Source organism: Dromiciops gliroides, chromosome 1, assembly GCF_019393635.1.
Source record: "Dromiciops gliroides isolate mDroGli1 chromosome 1, mDroGli1.pri, whole genome shotgun sequence".
NCBI lineage: Eukaryota > Metazoa > Chordata > Mammalia > Microbiotheria > Microbiotheriidae > Dromiciops > Dromiciops gliroides.
This window is the reverse complement of record NC_057861.1, coordinates 316,007,218-316,022,770: the sequence shown is the minus strand read 5'-3', so window position 1 is coordinate 316,022,770 and position 15,553 is coordinate 316,007,218. Positions and strand designations below refer to the sequence as shown.

The window sequence follows — 15,553 nt, the reverse complement described above, 5'->3', positions numbered from 1 at the left end:
ATACAATTTGAGTTTTAAGCATTAATAACTCAAGAATCTGAAGGTAACTACATAGGCTAAATATGAAACAAAAAGATACGTGCCAGAATGAGAGAAAACTGTCCAAGACTCCTGTTTAAATTTGTTGTTGTTGTTTGTCCTTCATTCAGAAGACTGTGACATCAGGGTGATGTCATGACTTGCAGTGAATTGGATTTTTTATTTTTTATTTATATTTTTATTTATTTATTTGGTGAGGCAATTGGAGTTAAGTGACTTGCCTAGGGTCACGCAGCTAGTAAGTATCAAGTGTCTGAGGCCAAATTTGAACTCAGGTCCTCCTGACTCCAGGGCTGGTGCTCTATCCACTACGCCACCTAGCTGTCTTGGTGAATTGGATTTTTTAAGTGAGGGAGGGCTGTGCAAAGTCACCAATCTCACTCTCTCCTCCAGAACCATCTGACAAATTATATATCAGGACAACTGGAGATGGCCCCAGATGTTTAAGCAATTGTGGTTAACTGACTTGCCTAGGGTCGCATAACTAGTGTTTAAATCAGGAAGACCTGAGTTCAAATCTGACCTCAAAAACTTGCTGCCTATGTGACCCTGGATAATTCACTTAACTCCTGTTTGCTTCAACTCCTTCATCTTGTGAGGATCAAATGAGATAATCACTGTGAAGTGTTTAGCACAATGTCTGGCACTTAAGAAGTACTATATAAACGTTAGTCATTATTATAACAAACAGTGAAAGAATTAAAAAGAAATTTAACTGAGGGAGGAAACCTGGTCCAGTGGAAACAACACTACTTGGACACACAAAATCTGAATACGAATCCCAGTTCTACTTATCATCTTGGTGATTTGGGGAAACTACTCAAACTCTCTAATCCTCAGTTTCTTCATTTGTAAAATGAGAGGTTGGACTAGATGACTACTAAGGTCCTTTCCATGTCTAAATCTATGATCCTATGATATTAATTAGTATCTCATAAAATATAACAGAGCATTCTTAAATATCAGTACAACGTAGTTGGCTTGTATTGTTCCAGTTCTTTCTGAAAAAGGCCAATGGATAGTTTATCTTATTTTGCAAATAACAGGTGTTAAGTAAAGGTTTGATGAATGAACACTGATATAGTAACTTGGAGCAATGGCATATCCAGAGTAGTTAAACATATAAGTGGACTGAGTCAGAATAATAGAGTGCCAAATAACTATATGGTATTTGTGTACACACATACATACTTGTAATAGTGTACAACAATGGGAGCCAAGATTACAGAGTAGAAAGAAATACACTGAGCTCACTCCCAACTCCTTCCTCCACCAAAAAACAAAACAAAACAAACAAATAAACAAAAACACAAAGCAAAACAAAAAAATCCTGTAAAAATAGCTTTAAAATGCACCAGAGAAAATCTTGATCTATGGAATCCAAGCCATGATAAGGATCACACATAATTTAGCAACAATGACAACCAAGGAGCAGAGATCTTGGAATACTATATTCCAGAAAGCAAAAGATATAAAGGCTTATAGCCAAGAATTACTCAGAAAAACTGAGTAGATGTTATCCTAGCAAGGAAACATGGATCTTTGATGAAATAAGAAGACTTCCAAGCTTCCCTAAGGATGTACAAAAATATTCATAGAGCCTTTTAAAGTGGCAAAGGATTGAAAACTGAGGGAGTACCCATCAACTAGGGAATATACATACAGAGGTTTATTATTGATAATATACAAAAATACTGATGATTTATGTGAATTTCTTTTATGCTCTGAAATGGTGCTTAAGTTATTGTTTCAATTAAGTTTTAGTTATCCCTTTGGGGTTCTCTACATCAGTGGTATCAAACTCAAGAAACTCACAAATTAAACATATTGTTTTTTAAAACTCCAGCAATATATGCTATGTTCCATTTCTACCAAGAAGAGAAGCACATACATTTTTATGTCTCTACTTTAGGACCAAGCTTGGTCATTATAACAAAATATCATATTTAGATTTGACTTGTTCAATTTACCTTGATGCAAACATGGTGTATATTGTTTTCCTAGTTGTGCCATTTGTTCTAACATTGTAGTCATATTCCATTATATTCATATAAAGCATTGTTTATCTAACTATTCCTTAATCAGTGGGCATCAATATGCTTATGGTTTTCTCTACTACAAAAAGTGATGATACACTGTGGCAGAAAAAAACTAGAAACAAAGTAAATGTGGGGGATATTTAAACAAATTGTGGTACATGAATAAAATGGAATATTACTATGCTATAAGAAATGATTATGATGAATACAGAGAAACATGAAAAAGATTAACATTAACCAATGCCAAGTTAAGTAAGTAATCAGGAAAACAACATATTCAATAACTACAACAATATATATGAAAGGACTAAGGACTAACCATCACAAAACAGTTTTAAATGAATGTGGCAAAATTATAAAGAACAAGCTTGGCCCCAAAGAAGACATAGTAATGAGAAGACACTTACCTCTATACTCTGGTTAGGATGGAGGGATTGAGAAAGGTTCCATCCATGTGTAAATAGTACATATAAAATCAGATTATTTTTTAATATGTTTTGATTTTACTTTTCTCTTTTTTTTCTTTTCTTTTAAAAGAAATCTTTGTTATAAGGAATGGTTCTTTGGGATAGGAAAGAGGAAAAGATACAAAGGGAAATCCAAGTGATAGAAAAATAAAATATGTCAATAAAGATCTATTTCTAAAAAAAAAACTAAAAGAGCATGAGATAAAGAGGATTCAAAAACTATTTTAAATAGAAAGTAACGCTACAAGTATTCTTATATATATTAAAACTTTTTTCCTATCCTTTCCTTCCTTGGGACATACAGGTAGCAGCAGACACTCTAGTCAAAGGAAAAGGGCATTTTACTCATTTTTCCTTTTAAGCATAATTCCAAATTAATTAATTAATTAATTAATTTCCAGAGTGCCTGGACCAACCACAGCTACATCAAGGGTATGAAGATTCCTGTTTTTCCAAAACTCCTCCAATACTGAATATTTCAATCTTTTGTCATTATTACCAATTTTCTGCGTGTAAAATGATAACTCATAGTTGTTTTGAATTGAGTTTTTCTTATTATTAAAAATTTGGAATAATCATTCATGTGGTTGATAGCAGTTTTCAGTTCTTTTGAGAACTGTTAGTTCATATCCTTTGACAACTCATCCATTAGAGAATGGCTCTTGATCTTCCACACTGGTATTAGTTCCTTATTAATTTTCACCTCACCAAAGATATAGGATACAAAGATTTTCCCCAATATTATTTTTTCTTATCTTAGTTATGTTTATTAATATAAAAGTTGAAATATGTCAATAAATATAGACAAATTATTTTTATCTTATATATTTTATCTATATCAGGTCATAGAACTTACTTGATCCCAAATATAATACTTTTGTAGCCATATCTCTCACCATACCCGAGTCAAAAATGGTAAGAAAAACACCTGCTTACCAACATGAAATGTCTTTGATTTATTTAAACTATGTTCAATAATGATACTTTAAAATAATAATCCTCTTTTATTAAAAATTATAACTCAAAAATAGTTTTAATAAATACAAAGTATGAAGCATGCAACATGACACTTACGAGATTTTCCATATCTGTGCGAGCCAACATGTATGTCCTCACATTACTATTTTGATGCAGTAACATATACAAAAGAAGAGTTGCTTGATCAGACTTTTGCTGCTCACACAGGGCTGTATACAAACTATTAAAGTTAATTTGGAAAGCATGTGGATTTGAAGACGGAAAAGCAGTGCTGTCTGAAATAGAGAAAACAAACACAAATTATATAAAGTAACAATGCAACACCTTTCTCTGGAATGTTTATAATAATGTTTAAGTATATTTTTGCCTGAGGAAAAAATTAATTATATTGGCATATAGTGACTTTGTTCATTCTATACATCAGCTCAAATGCATACACTATGAAAAAATATTTTGGCAATCTTCTCAGAAGAACCACAGAGAATTCTGAATTTGGAAATCAGAAGACCTGGGCTGTGATCTAGGTTATATTATTAGCTAGATATGTGATTCTGGGCACATTTCCTTTTTTTAAAAAAATTAATAAAGTATTTTATTTTTTTTCCATTACATGTAAAGATAGTTCTCAACTTTTGTTTATACAAGCTTTACAATTTCAGATTTTTCTCCCTCCCTCCCCTCCCTCCCCCCTCCCCTAGACAGCAGGTAATCTGATATAGGATATACACACACACACACACATATATATACACATACACATACACATACATATACACACATAATAACATTAAACATATTTCTGCATTAGTCATGTTATAAGAGAAAAGATCAGAGCAATGATGAAAAACCTCAAAATAGAAAAAAACAACAGCACCCAAAACAAAAGAAATAGTATGGTTCATTCAGCATCTATACTCCACAGTTCTTTCTTTCTTTTTTTTTCTTGGATTTGGAGATCCTCTTCTATCATGAGTTCCCTGGAACTCTTCTGTACCATTGCATTGGTGAGAAGAATATAGTCCATCACAGTAGATCAACACTCAATGTTGATGATACTTTGTACAATGTTCTTCTGGTTCTGCTCATCTCACCCATCATCAGCTCATGCAAGACCCTCCAGGTTTCTCTGAACTCCTCCTGCTCATCATTTCTTATAGCACAATAGTATTCCATTGTATTCATATACCACAACTTCTCCAGCCATTCCACAATTGATGGGCACCCCCTCAACTTCCAATTCCTTGCCACCATGTAAAGAGCAGCTATAAATATTTTTGTACACGTGGGTCCCTTTCCCCTTTCCATGATTTCTTTGGGAAAAAGACCCAAAAGTGGTATTGCTGGGTCAAAGGGTATGCACAGCTTTATTGCCCTTTGGGCATAATTCCAAATTGCTCTCCAGAATGGTTGGATCAGTCTGGGCACATTTCTTGAGATTACCCTTTTTAACATTCAGTTTTCTTATCTATGCAGTGATAGGAAACACTCCAGTACTGCCTACCTCAAATAGGCATTTCCTTTTTGTAAGCAAAGTGCTTTGTAAATGACAAAGCTCTTTTAAAATGTGAGCTAATTATCCTAACTCAACTGTCAAATTAGATTTTAAAGTTATCCTAAAAAGTCACCATCAGAACCAAACATAAACATAAACAAGTAAAGAATATAAAAGGTTTCCATGTAGAAATGACTTGGATGGTTAGTTAATCCAAAATGTATTTATCCTTGAAATATATGGGAAGGAAAACTTGATTTTTAAATTGCTTAAAATTACCTTTCTGGTTTTCATCATTCTCTTTAAAGCCATTTGTGAAGATAATGGCTAGAAAATTAAGCTTTTTAAAAAATAATATAGCTAGCATTAAAAATTAGATTGAAATGGATATGTCTATCTTTGGGTTCTGTGACAGTAACAATCTGTCATATGTCAAGAAGAAGCTAAGAAAATGCTTCACTTGTTTGTGAAAGAAAACTTCATTAACTTCAAAGAGCTATTCCTCACATTTTCTGAGAAAACTGTCTAAGTATTCTATAAAGATGCTTAGACATATATCACAGCCCATTTGGAATGATTCCTACAATTTCAACAGTGATAAATGGCTTTCTACTTAATCATTAATTGGTTTATCTTAGAAATTAAAGTTGGTTAATTAAGGATTCAAAATGGATGGTTGGATGAAATTGTCTTTCTTAAAAAGTCATGATCTTGTCTGACAATAACATTACTTTATTAGCAAGGAACTTAAATTTTAACTATAATTTCTTTTATTTTTTAAAACACCAAGAGAAAATATTAGAGGACATAAGATATGGGATCACCACAAAGAATAGAAAGAGTGCTTTAACATTTTCACCATATTTTTTTTTTTTTTTTTGGTGAGGCAATTGGGGTCAAGTGAGTTGCCCAGGGTCGCACAGCTAGTAAGTGTCAAGTGTCTGTGGCCAGATTTGAACTCAGGTACTCCTGACTCCAGGGCTGGTGCTCTATCCACTGTGTCACCTAGCTGCCCCTTCAACATATCTTTTGATGTAAAGAGATATGAGCCAAAACAAATTTAATCTTCCATAGATCAGTCCTACATTTTTCAAGTTCTCCTTTCTAACTTTTAGATATATGTGGAAAGCATATCTAAAACTCCCCTTATTCCACTGTTTATTCATTTTCCCTACTTCTTACTTCACCACTTAATGCAAGGGACATCTTCCCTAATGTTCACATAGCATTTTGCCACTTTAGTACAACCACCACTTTGTGTGACTCTCTAGCCTTAAACCTTAAGAGATGAAGAGGCACGTGGACTATATTTTGTGAGTAGTCCAGGGATGCTGCTACAGGCAGTTCATAATTCCTTGAAAAAAAAAGTATGGGGTCACATGCAGGTTCTTATCCACACAGGCCAACTACCATGATCCTGTCTGTTGGCATACCTCATTATATTATGATAGGCACAGGCACAGGTAATAAAGACAAGAATCTGAACATTGTTTTCCTCTCCTTACCATACTTCCTCCACTCCTTCAATTCTCCCACCCTGATATATACATACCTGCTTACAAATGGAAGGTACTTGATCCCTCTGGGCCTCAGTCTTCTTATGTATAAAATAGGAGAAGGGGAGTACTTGGCATCTAAGGTCCCCATCAGGTTTACTATTATGCTTATAAATTAAGATTATTGGTTGAAAAAAGAATTCAATTTGCTTGGATGGAATTGGAAGCTCATAGGGTAAGAAAAGCATTCATCATGTGAAGACTGATTTCTAAGGGCAAAATTGAACATTCAAGCTAGTATTTTTCTAAAAACCATTTATAATGGCTATGGAACTATAGAAAAATCATTCTAGTAGAAACAGAACTTGAAGTTTACTGTAAATATGTATTGATCATTCCTTAAATCTTACTTAGACAACATTTTCTAATGCTACAAAGTTCCTTGTTGGTTCATAATTGCTTCAGTATTAACTGTCATAATAAAAAATAGCTGTCATCAAAAATCATGAAAAACTGAGAAAAGTCCTGTTTAAAATCTAAAATCCTAGCTAGAACCAGACCACAATCCATCCTGGAAGTTTAGATTAATTAGTTGTAACTTTATAAGCCAACTACACAAAAATGAGTCAAAGTGAAAAAATATTCAGTAGTAATGTTGACCTTTTTCCAAGAAAACTAGAAAACTATGCTTATCTTTTCAGATGCCATATGAAGGCTACTTTTACAATGTTTTGAGGGGAAAGCTAATATCTATTAGCATATTAGGTGTTTCTTTTACTCTAGGAATTTTAGGCACTTCACTACACAATGGAAAAACCAAATTTTCATACAAGACAAATAGGAAAGCCCAAATCATACTGCCTATATTAGGACTGGAAGAGAAGGACCCTGGTTCATTTATTTGTGAATAAGGAAACCAAGAGGCTGTAGGAAAGGAAGTAAGTTGCCAAAAGTCACACTAGTTTGTGCAAAGCCAGAGTCAGAACCTCAGTATCCTGACAGGTCATCTGATGCTCCCTCCACTAAACCACTATGTTACCTGATTTCCCTCAGAAGAAGAGAAATTGTGTGGTGAAAAACCACACAGAGCAAAAATTAAGCAGGAAACACAAGGCAACCATACATTAGAATTCGTTTTGAAAGCCACATGTCAACAAATATTTCCTGTAGGTTTTAGAATATGTATTTTTAATGCACTGCAATAATAATGGCAATGGAAGCTAGTCTTTCTTATACCAAAAATATTTTTTAAAGGGTTCATCCTAACCAACCAGAGGTTACTATTTCAGTATGGAACCCCTTGACTTAGGTTCTCAATCATTCTTATGAAACCCTAGATGAAGTCAATATGGGTATATGTGCTTTTCCCACAAGATAAAAAGGCAGTATGGGAGAAAAACAGCTTAGTCAGAAAATTCTAATACATTTGAAGTGCTACTGTTTGAGCTATGTTTAGAAGGAAAATTGTCAAGACCTTAAATTTCATACTCAAATGAGAAACTTAGAGAGTTCAGGTCACATACTAGTCAAATATTAAATAACAATAAAATAATGACAGAACCTAAAGTTGGAGTTTTAGACCATCAGCTATTTTGTATCATTCACATGACCACTTCATTTTATTATTATATCCAAAGTTGACTTAATTTTACTATTACACAGAATGTTGTCTTCAATTTTACTATTACAAGAGTAAATCAAAGGTTTAGAATGAATTCAAAGAACTACAGTCCTCAAATCAGGTGCATGTTATTATTTCAATCAAGGAGATTTTATTTAGTTGCTTTTAAGATTTTTCATTATTATGACTGACTTGCAGAGTTAACTCTCCAATATCAAAAATAAAAATGATGGAGAACAGAACAACAATAATAAGAGTTAGAGAAAAGTATCACAGACCTTGAGTGTTCTTAAAGGACATAATGGCTTGTCTGTAGGGGTTTGGTGTATCAGGTGCATCTGTTAGATTGGCCAACACAAGCAGCAGCAGAAGGCTCTGACTGGCAAGAGGTGAAGCCTGTTCCTGCTGAGGTGCTGGTTTACTTCCGACTCCACCCAGTGTGAAGACTGTCCAAAGCCCGGCTAAAAATAAAAAGGAAGAGACAGTGTTTTGAGGCAGAGCTTACTGAAGAATACAACATTTCATAATCAGAAATATTTTTGATAAAAATTTTGGAAAGTTTAACTGACTTTATGTTATTTTTGCATGATTCCACTCTGAATTTTTTGACCAATGAAAACATGATCAATAAACAATTCAATTTAATTATGTGGTAAGATTATTGGAATTTGGCAGACTGATTGGGATGGGCCACACGTGGTCTGTCCTGAGTGACTTATGCTGCTGATGTCAGCAGGAGAAACCACTCTCCACAGACAGTTTGAAGGACCTCCCCCCCTTTTGGGGGAGGGAGAGTAAACGCTTGCTGAGGGGAGCTCAGTCTTTTCCAGAGTCACTTTTTTTTCCAGTGGTGCAAGCTGCAGGAGAGGGCAGAAAGACTTTCTTTCTTAGAAGTTTTGTTATGTAGGCCCTGGCTGCAAAGCTGTTTTTCTTTGAAGCTACGGACCCCCAGGTGGTAAGTTAACATATGAGCACTGCTCTTTTGAATTAGCTGAACTGGAAGTGAGTTTGGGGATTGTATAGACTTAGGTTAGAGTTAGGGGGATTATCCTTATTTCTTTTTCCCTATTCCCTTGTCTTTGATTTTATTTAATTTCACCTTTGCTGTTCATTTCATTCCCATTAATAAAACCTGATTCAATTGTGGAAAAGAGGCTGTTAGGCTCCTTTCTTATCGGCCTAGGAGAAATATCTAAAAAGGCAGATTGGAGGGGAGAGGGAGAGGGAGAGGGAGAGGGAGAGGGAGAGGGAGAGGGAGAGGGAGAGGGAGAGGGAGAGGGAGAGGGAGAGGGAGAGGGAGAGGGAGAGGGAGAGGGATCCAGTGTCTGAGGAATACAATTAGTCAAATTTCAAACCAATGTGCTACAAGCACAGGTGTTGAACTCAATAGAAAGAAAAGGTACTAAACTGTATATAAGGATCCCTATGGGGCACATATTGACTTGGAAACCCACATATTAACATTACCTATGTTCTACTGTATTTTTGTTTATTTTGTTAAATATTTCCCAATTATATCTTCATCTCGCTCAGTCCCACTTGGAAATGTTGTAAGCAATGCGGTCCACCAAGTACATGTTTAACACCTCAGGACCAAATAAGCTCTTGGAGATGAGAATCCAATTCCTCTCTCTATCTCTCACTTAAATTTCTCAAAAGAAATTGGTTCCTTCTGGGGCAGCTAGGTGGCACAGTGGATAGAGAACTGGCCCTGGATTCAGGAGGACCTGAGTTCAAATAGGACCTCAGACACTTGACACTTACTAGCTGTGTGACCCTGGGTAAGTCACTTAATTGCCTCATTGCCCTGCACACAACACACACACACACACACACACACACACACACACACAAAAACAAAGAAATTGGTTCCTTCCAAATGAAGTCAATTTTTAAAAGGCAGTTGTTAGATATACTAACTCTAATAATGATCACTAAGATCAAAAACATTGATTTTTTTAAAAGCTGGATCAATTTTTTTGGAGGATCAAATTTTGATAGGAAAAACTTTTATATGAAAGCATACTTTAATCCAAAGAAATTTGGAAATAACAATCTTCTTGATGCGCATTTTCCAGGAGTTAATGTAGAATTAAATCAAATTAAATAGGTGAGACAAAGCAATGGATATTTCTAATGGCATTAGAAAATTTTTATTTTGATCTGTATTGTCTCTTTTTTCTATTCACTAAATTTTCTAATCTATTTTCTAATCACTAAAACTAAACAAGCTATAAGGTACCCATACCAATCAACACTAAAATGCTAACTGTATAAACTATGTCTTCTGTAATCTTAGAACATGTATTGTTGTTTTTTTGAGGTTGTTACTTGCATTAAGTCTGATAACTATAAGAAAATTTCAAAAGGTCTGAAACTTCTGCTATATAAACGATCATACAACTATGTTCTTTCCTCAGTAATTTCTTATTATGATCATGAAAATCCTTTTATGGTCATCCAAGTAAAAAAAATGCCCCAAACTGAATAATTAAATGGCACAGTTCAATGTCTTCTTTCTCATTATTCCTAATAAGAATAGATTGCTTGGCATTTTATTCACCATCCTTCTCTAGAATTTATTGTGAATTCTATTAAAAGGGTATATAGGTTATGACATTTTTATCCTAACTTTTCATCAGTCTCTCTTTTTATACCAAGCAAGCTAATAATGAAATTTCCTCTTAAAAGGCAGAGATAATTGTGAGACACTATGAGCATCCTGTTTCAAATTACCTTCAAGTTCTAGTTTTAGAAATTAGATGTGGACTATTTTAAAGTATTCTGACATACTCATCTTCCTACCTTCTTCACTGCATTAAGATTTATATCTTCCCTCTTCGGTTTACTATTTGGACCTTAAAAACAACAATAATACATCCAATAGCTTCTAGTAAAATCCATTACTTTATTCAAATATTTAGAAGCATAATAAATATAAATAACTATCATAGCACGTTATTGTATTTAAAAAGGAGTCATACTGCCATCTACCCCAACACTCCAAATATAGCCTTCGTCATTTCTCAAAGTGCCAGTAGAGACTTATTTTACTTTATGTGGTTTCCAAAAATTCTAAGACAAAAGTGCTGCTGCTGCTGCTGCTGCTGCTGCTGCTAACTAACATTTCTGTTAGTGTTTACTATATGTCAGGCACTAAGTACTGAGCACTATTACAATTATTATCTCATTTAATCCTCACAACAAGCCTGGGAAGTAGGTGCTATTATAATCACCACTTTACAGACGAGGAAACTGAGGCAGAGATCAAGTGATTTGCCCTGCATCACACAGTTATTAAGTGTCTGAGGCCAGATCTGAACCAGGTGTACCTGACTCCAGACCCAGTGCTCTATCCACTGTGCCACCCCATCACTCACAGCTGCTCAGAATGGCTATTCCTCTTACCACCACCATAAATGATAGATTGTAAATAATAATTTTGATTGGGATAGTACCTGGAATAAACTCGGCAACCCTACACTAAAAGTAGACATTTGATTCAGCAGAATAAAAACACTAAGAGGCTCTTTTATGACAAAGTGTTTCCTAGCTTTACCTTAAGGTCATTCAAAATTCCCTAGGATGAACCTAAACCCCCCCCCCCAAAAAAAGCCACATTTATTTATTACTTCTTAACTATTGATAATCACTGGAAGATATAAATTAGTAAAAATTCTACAGTACCAATGCTCAGGGACAACCTTCTCTAATTGAAGGAGAAAACAGATATAAGGGAGTTTAGCTACAGGGTAAGTGAAAAGGTCCAGAAATACAATGAACACAGGAAAAGGTATGGATGGCAAGGTTCAGGGGCCCTCCCGATGTACAGATGACAATGCTCAGGATTCTAGAGGCCACAGCAGCAGGGCAGATGGTAAGACCTACTGATGTTCCATCTAACTGGAAAACTTGTAGTTGATGACTCCAAACTACATTAATTTAGCTCATCCAAGTGACAGGATGAACAACCATGCTACTCTTCCCAAACAGATGCTGTAGGCAAAAGGAAAGTATATAGGATTAGAACTAACCCTGTCAAACAACCTGATTAATGTAAACATTTTTTCAGTTGTTTCAATTGTGTCTGACTCTTCATGACCCCATTTGGGGGTTTCCTGGCACAGATTTGGCCATTTTCTTCTCCTGCTCATTTTACAGATGAAGAAACTAAGGCAAAAAGGGTTAAGTGGGCTGTCCACTTACAGCTAGGAAGTGTCTGAGGCCAGATATGAATTCAGGAAGAATAGAGTGGTCAGCACTCTATTCACTATGTCACCCAGCTGGAATCAGAAGACATGAGTTCAAATCGTTCCTCAGACACTTATGAGTTATATAGCCCCTATTGTTGTTCTTCCTTCATTTTTTTTTTTTTTTTGGTGAGGCAATTGGGGTTAAGTGACTTGCCCAGGGTCACACAGCTAGTAAGTGTCAAGTGTCTGAGGCCGGATTTGAACTCAGGTACTCCTGACTCCAGGGCCGGTGCTCTATCCACTGCCCCACCTAGCTGGCCCTCTTCCTTCATTTTCAAAGAAGATCAATGGCATCGTGGGGTGATGTTCTTGACTTGTTCATGAATTGTATTTAAGTGAGGCAGAGCTGCAGAAAGTTGTCAGCTTCACTCTCTTCCAGAGTCACTTAAGCCCAGTGGCAAGACAAAGGTCAAGATAACTGGGGATGGTCTGGAATGCAATGGATGACCTTTGTTTTTTTTGATACCTGACTACGGTTTAAGGGCTCCACAGTGTTTCAGCTGCCTTTGTGGCCATTGAAACACATTGTTTTCATCTGCCCATTCCACTAGGGGTAATGTTCACATGCTTAGGGTAGATATCTCCTTAAATCACCGATGGGTTTGAGGCCCATCAGTTACCCTCAACCTGGTTTAGTTCATCTGCTCAGACAGTTTTACCCAGGTGGGGTCACTGAGCATGCTACAGCTTCTTAGAGGCACTGGTGAGAGCTGGGTGACACCAAAAGTGGATGAGAAGTTATGAAATGGAGTTCAGCAAGCCTTCATACCAGAGTACACAGAAGCTGAACCCCAGGAAATTTACTCGGTCCAAGCAACTATGGTTAGTAAAAAAAAAAAAAAAAAAGATACATTATCAATGGGAAAGGAAGGGAATAACAATAATGTAAAATACACAAAAGGCCAAAAATAAGACCCAAATGGATGACTTGATCCACATGATTGAGCAAGGGTCTTGAAGGACAAGCTAAGGAATTTGAATTTTTGTCAGGAGGCAATAGTGATAGATACAGTGAAGTTTTTTGAGCAAAAGAGTGATATGATCAGTTCTGTACATTAGGAAGATGCCCTCTGGAGCAGTGTTAAGAGTGGAATAGTCCAATAAAAGGATGGAAGGAGGATAAGGATTTACAATAAGGAGGAAGATGATGACAATGAAAAATAGGAAGAGGAGGAGAAAAACAGAAGGAAAAGGAGGATGAATTAAAGTAAACCTCATTGATAGATTATTGATAGATCGCCATTTTTTTCTCCACATAAAAGGTGTAACCAGATTGTCATAATCAAAAAAGGAGACATTTTATTCCTGAAACTTTCTCATAAAAATTAGTCATTCATCTACCCGCCATCCCCATACCTACCAACCAGTTATACTCTGGCAGCCTTTTCCTGTATATGAAGGGTTCATAGCCACTTTTCAATGTAAGAAGAACATGAAGGTTATACCCTCAAAGATTTTTGAAGGAGTTGCAATAACTGTTTAAAAAAAACATTGGGGAGTTTTGGCATGCAGTCATACAGACCAACGTGAATGGGGCTTGGAAGAACAAAACATTGCCTTTAGTTTTTAATGACTTGTGGGGTCTGGGGAGACAAGAATTTTACTAGAAATATTACTGGCAAAAGAAAGCAATTTGGTCTCAAAATTGAGATAGATGAAGCATAAGAATCATAATTACATACAGATAAGTTTTCTAATTTTAAAAAATCTATTTGAGATATAATAGGTTGCATAAGTAAAAACTGCAAAGGCATTGGTAAAGCTGTTCCTGCCCAAAAGATTCAAATTTTTTAGAAGTCTGAAACTTTCATGATGATTAAGATACTCCCTTTTGAGGATTTATTCTTCAAGATTTACCATTGTATTTAAAAGTATTGTAAATTCCCTCACATATTAACAGAAGTTTTATCTTCAGAATTAGAAGGCAACAATCCAGATTTTCCTGGAAATATTAAAGAAAAGTATTCCTAAGGGGCAAGAGCCAACAATTTTTAAAGGAATCAAAGTTTCCCCTCAAAATCACTCCCCTCATGCTTTTCTAGTCAAAATTGTTTATCCTCAAGCAACAGTGTTGATGAGAAATTAAATATTTTATGCAATTTTTCTTGCCTTAACTACTGTTACTCCATTACTGGTGGACCAAACCAACACTATTATGATCACCATTCTCCTTAGGGAAGTAATTCCAGTGACAACTATCATTGCCACTACCAATGGGTAGACAAGCCAGTTGACAATAAAAGACTTCTTTGTGGGAAAGATAGAAGAGAGAAATGAGCCAGAGAGGCCAAACCAGACCAAACCACCACTACCACAACCACCACCTCAGACTACAATGAATATAGCCCACACCCACCATCTATGAACCCTGGAATAACAGCCACTACATATTTTTGATATACCCTCCCCACGTGCCCACCTTTATCATTCAGATGATCAAGTCCTGTAGAAATTCAGCCAAGGGGCAGCTAGGTAGTGCAGTGGATAGAGCACCAGCCCTGTAGTCAGAAGGACCTGAGTTCAAAGCCAGCCTCAGACACTTGACACTTACTAGCTGTGTGACCCTGAGCAAGTCACTTAACCCCAATTGCCTCACCAAAAACAAAAAACAGAAATTGAGCCAGGCACCTAGTCTGTTGGTACTTTAGCTGCTGCCTTTTCAAGAGACATACTATTAAAGAGCTAGAAAAGAAAGTTCTTACCACAAAAGTCCTTAATACTATTAAACATGTCAACATCAGAAATAGATATGGTTTATCATTGGAAATAATACTAAAGAAGATGAGGAGTAAGTTGTGTTCAGGGAAGAATAGTATCTCTGGTGTTAGGGCTGCCAAACCCTTTTCAAGGCTTCTTATAAACCATTGGTGCCCACCTGTTTCACCCAACTTTCACGTGTGGCTCCAAGAAGCTGTAGCATGCACAGCAACCACATGCTATTAAACTATTTCAACAGGTGGGCTATACTAGTCTGAAGGTAACTGAGGGATCTCAAACCATTCAGTGAGTTAGGGGGATGTCTAGCCCAAGCAAGTGAAGACTTCTCCTGGTAGAGAGGGCAGATGAGAATAATTTGTTCCAATGGTCCTAAAGATGGCTAAAGCAGATGCAGTGGAGCCTTAGAGCTTGGTCAGACATCAAAGACACCAAGTTCATCTACTGCATTCC

The 15,553-nt window shown here is 35.9% G+C and overlaps 1 protein-coding gene across 1 annotated transcript in view; it reads right to left on the bottom strand.

Moving 5' to 3' along the window:
• The window catches only part of DYM (dymeclin), a 613,994-nt gene that overhangs the window by 347,296 nt on the left and 251,145 nt on the right, over nucleotides 1-15,553 (bottom strand). Inside the window, 2 exon segments of the mRNA XM_043964852.1 lie at nucleotides 3,620-3,798; nucleotides 8,411-8,593. Coding sequence (XP_043820787.1) covers nucleotides 3,620-3,798; nucleotides 8,411-8,593 — 362 coding nt within the window.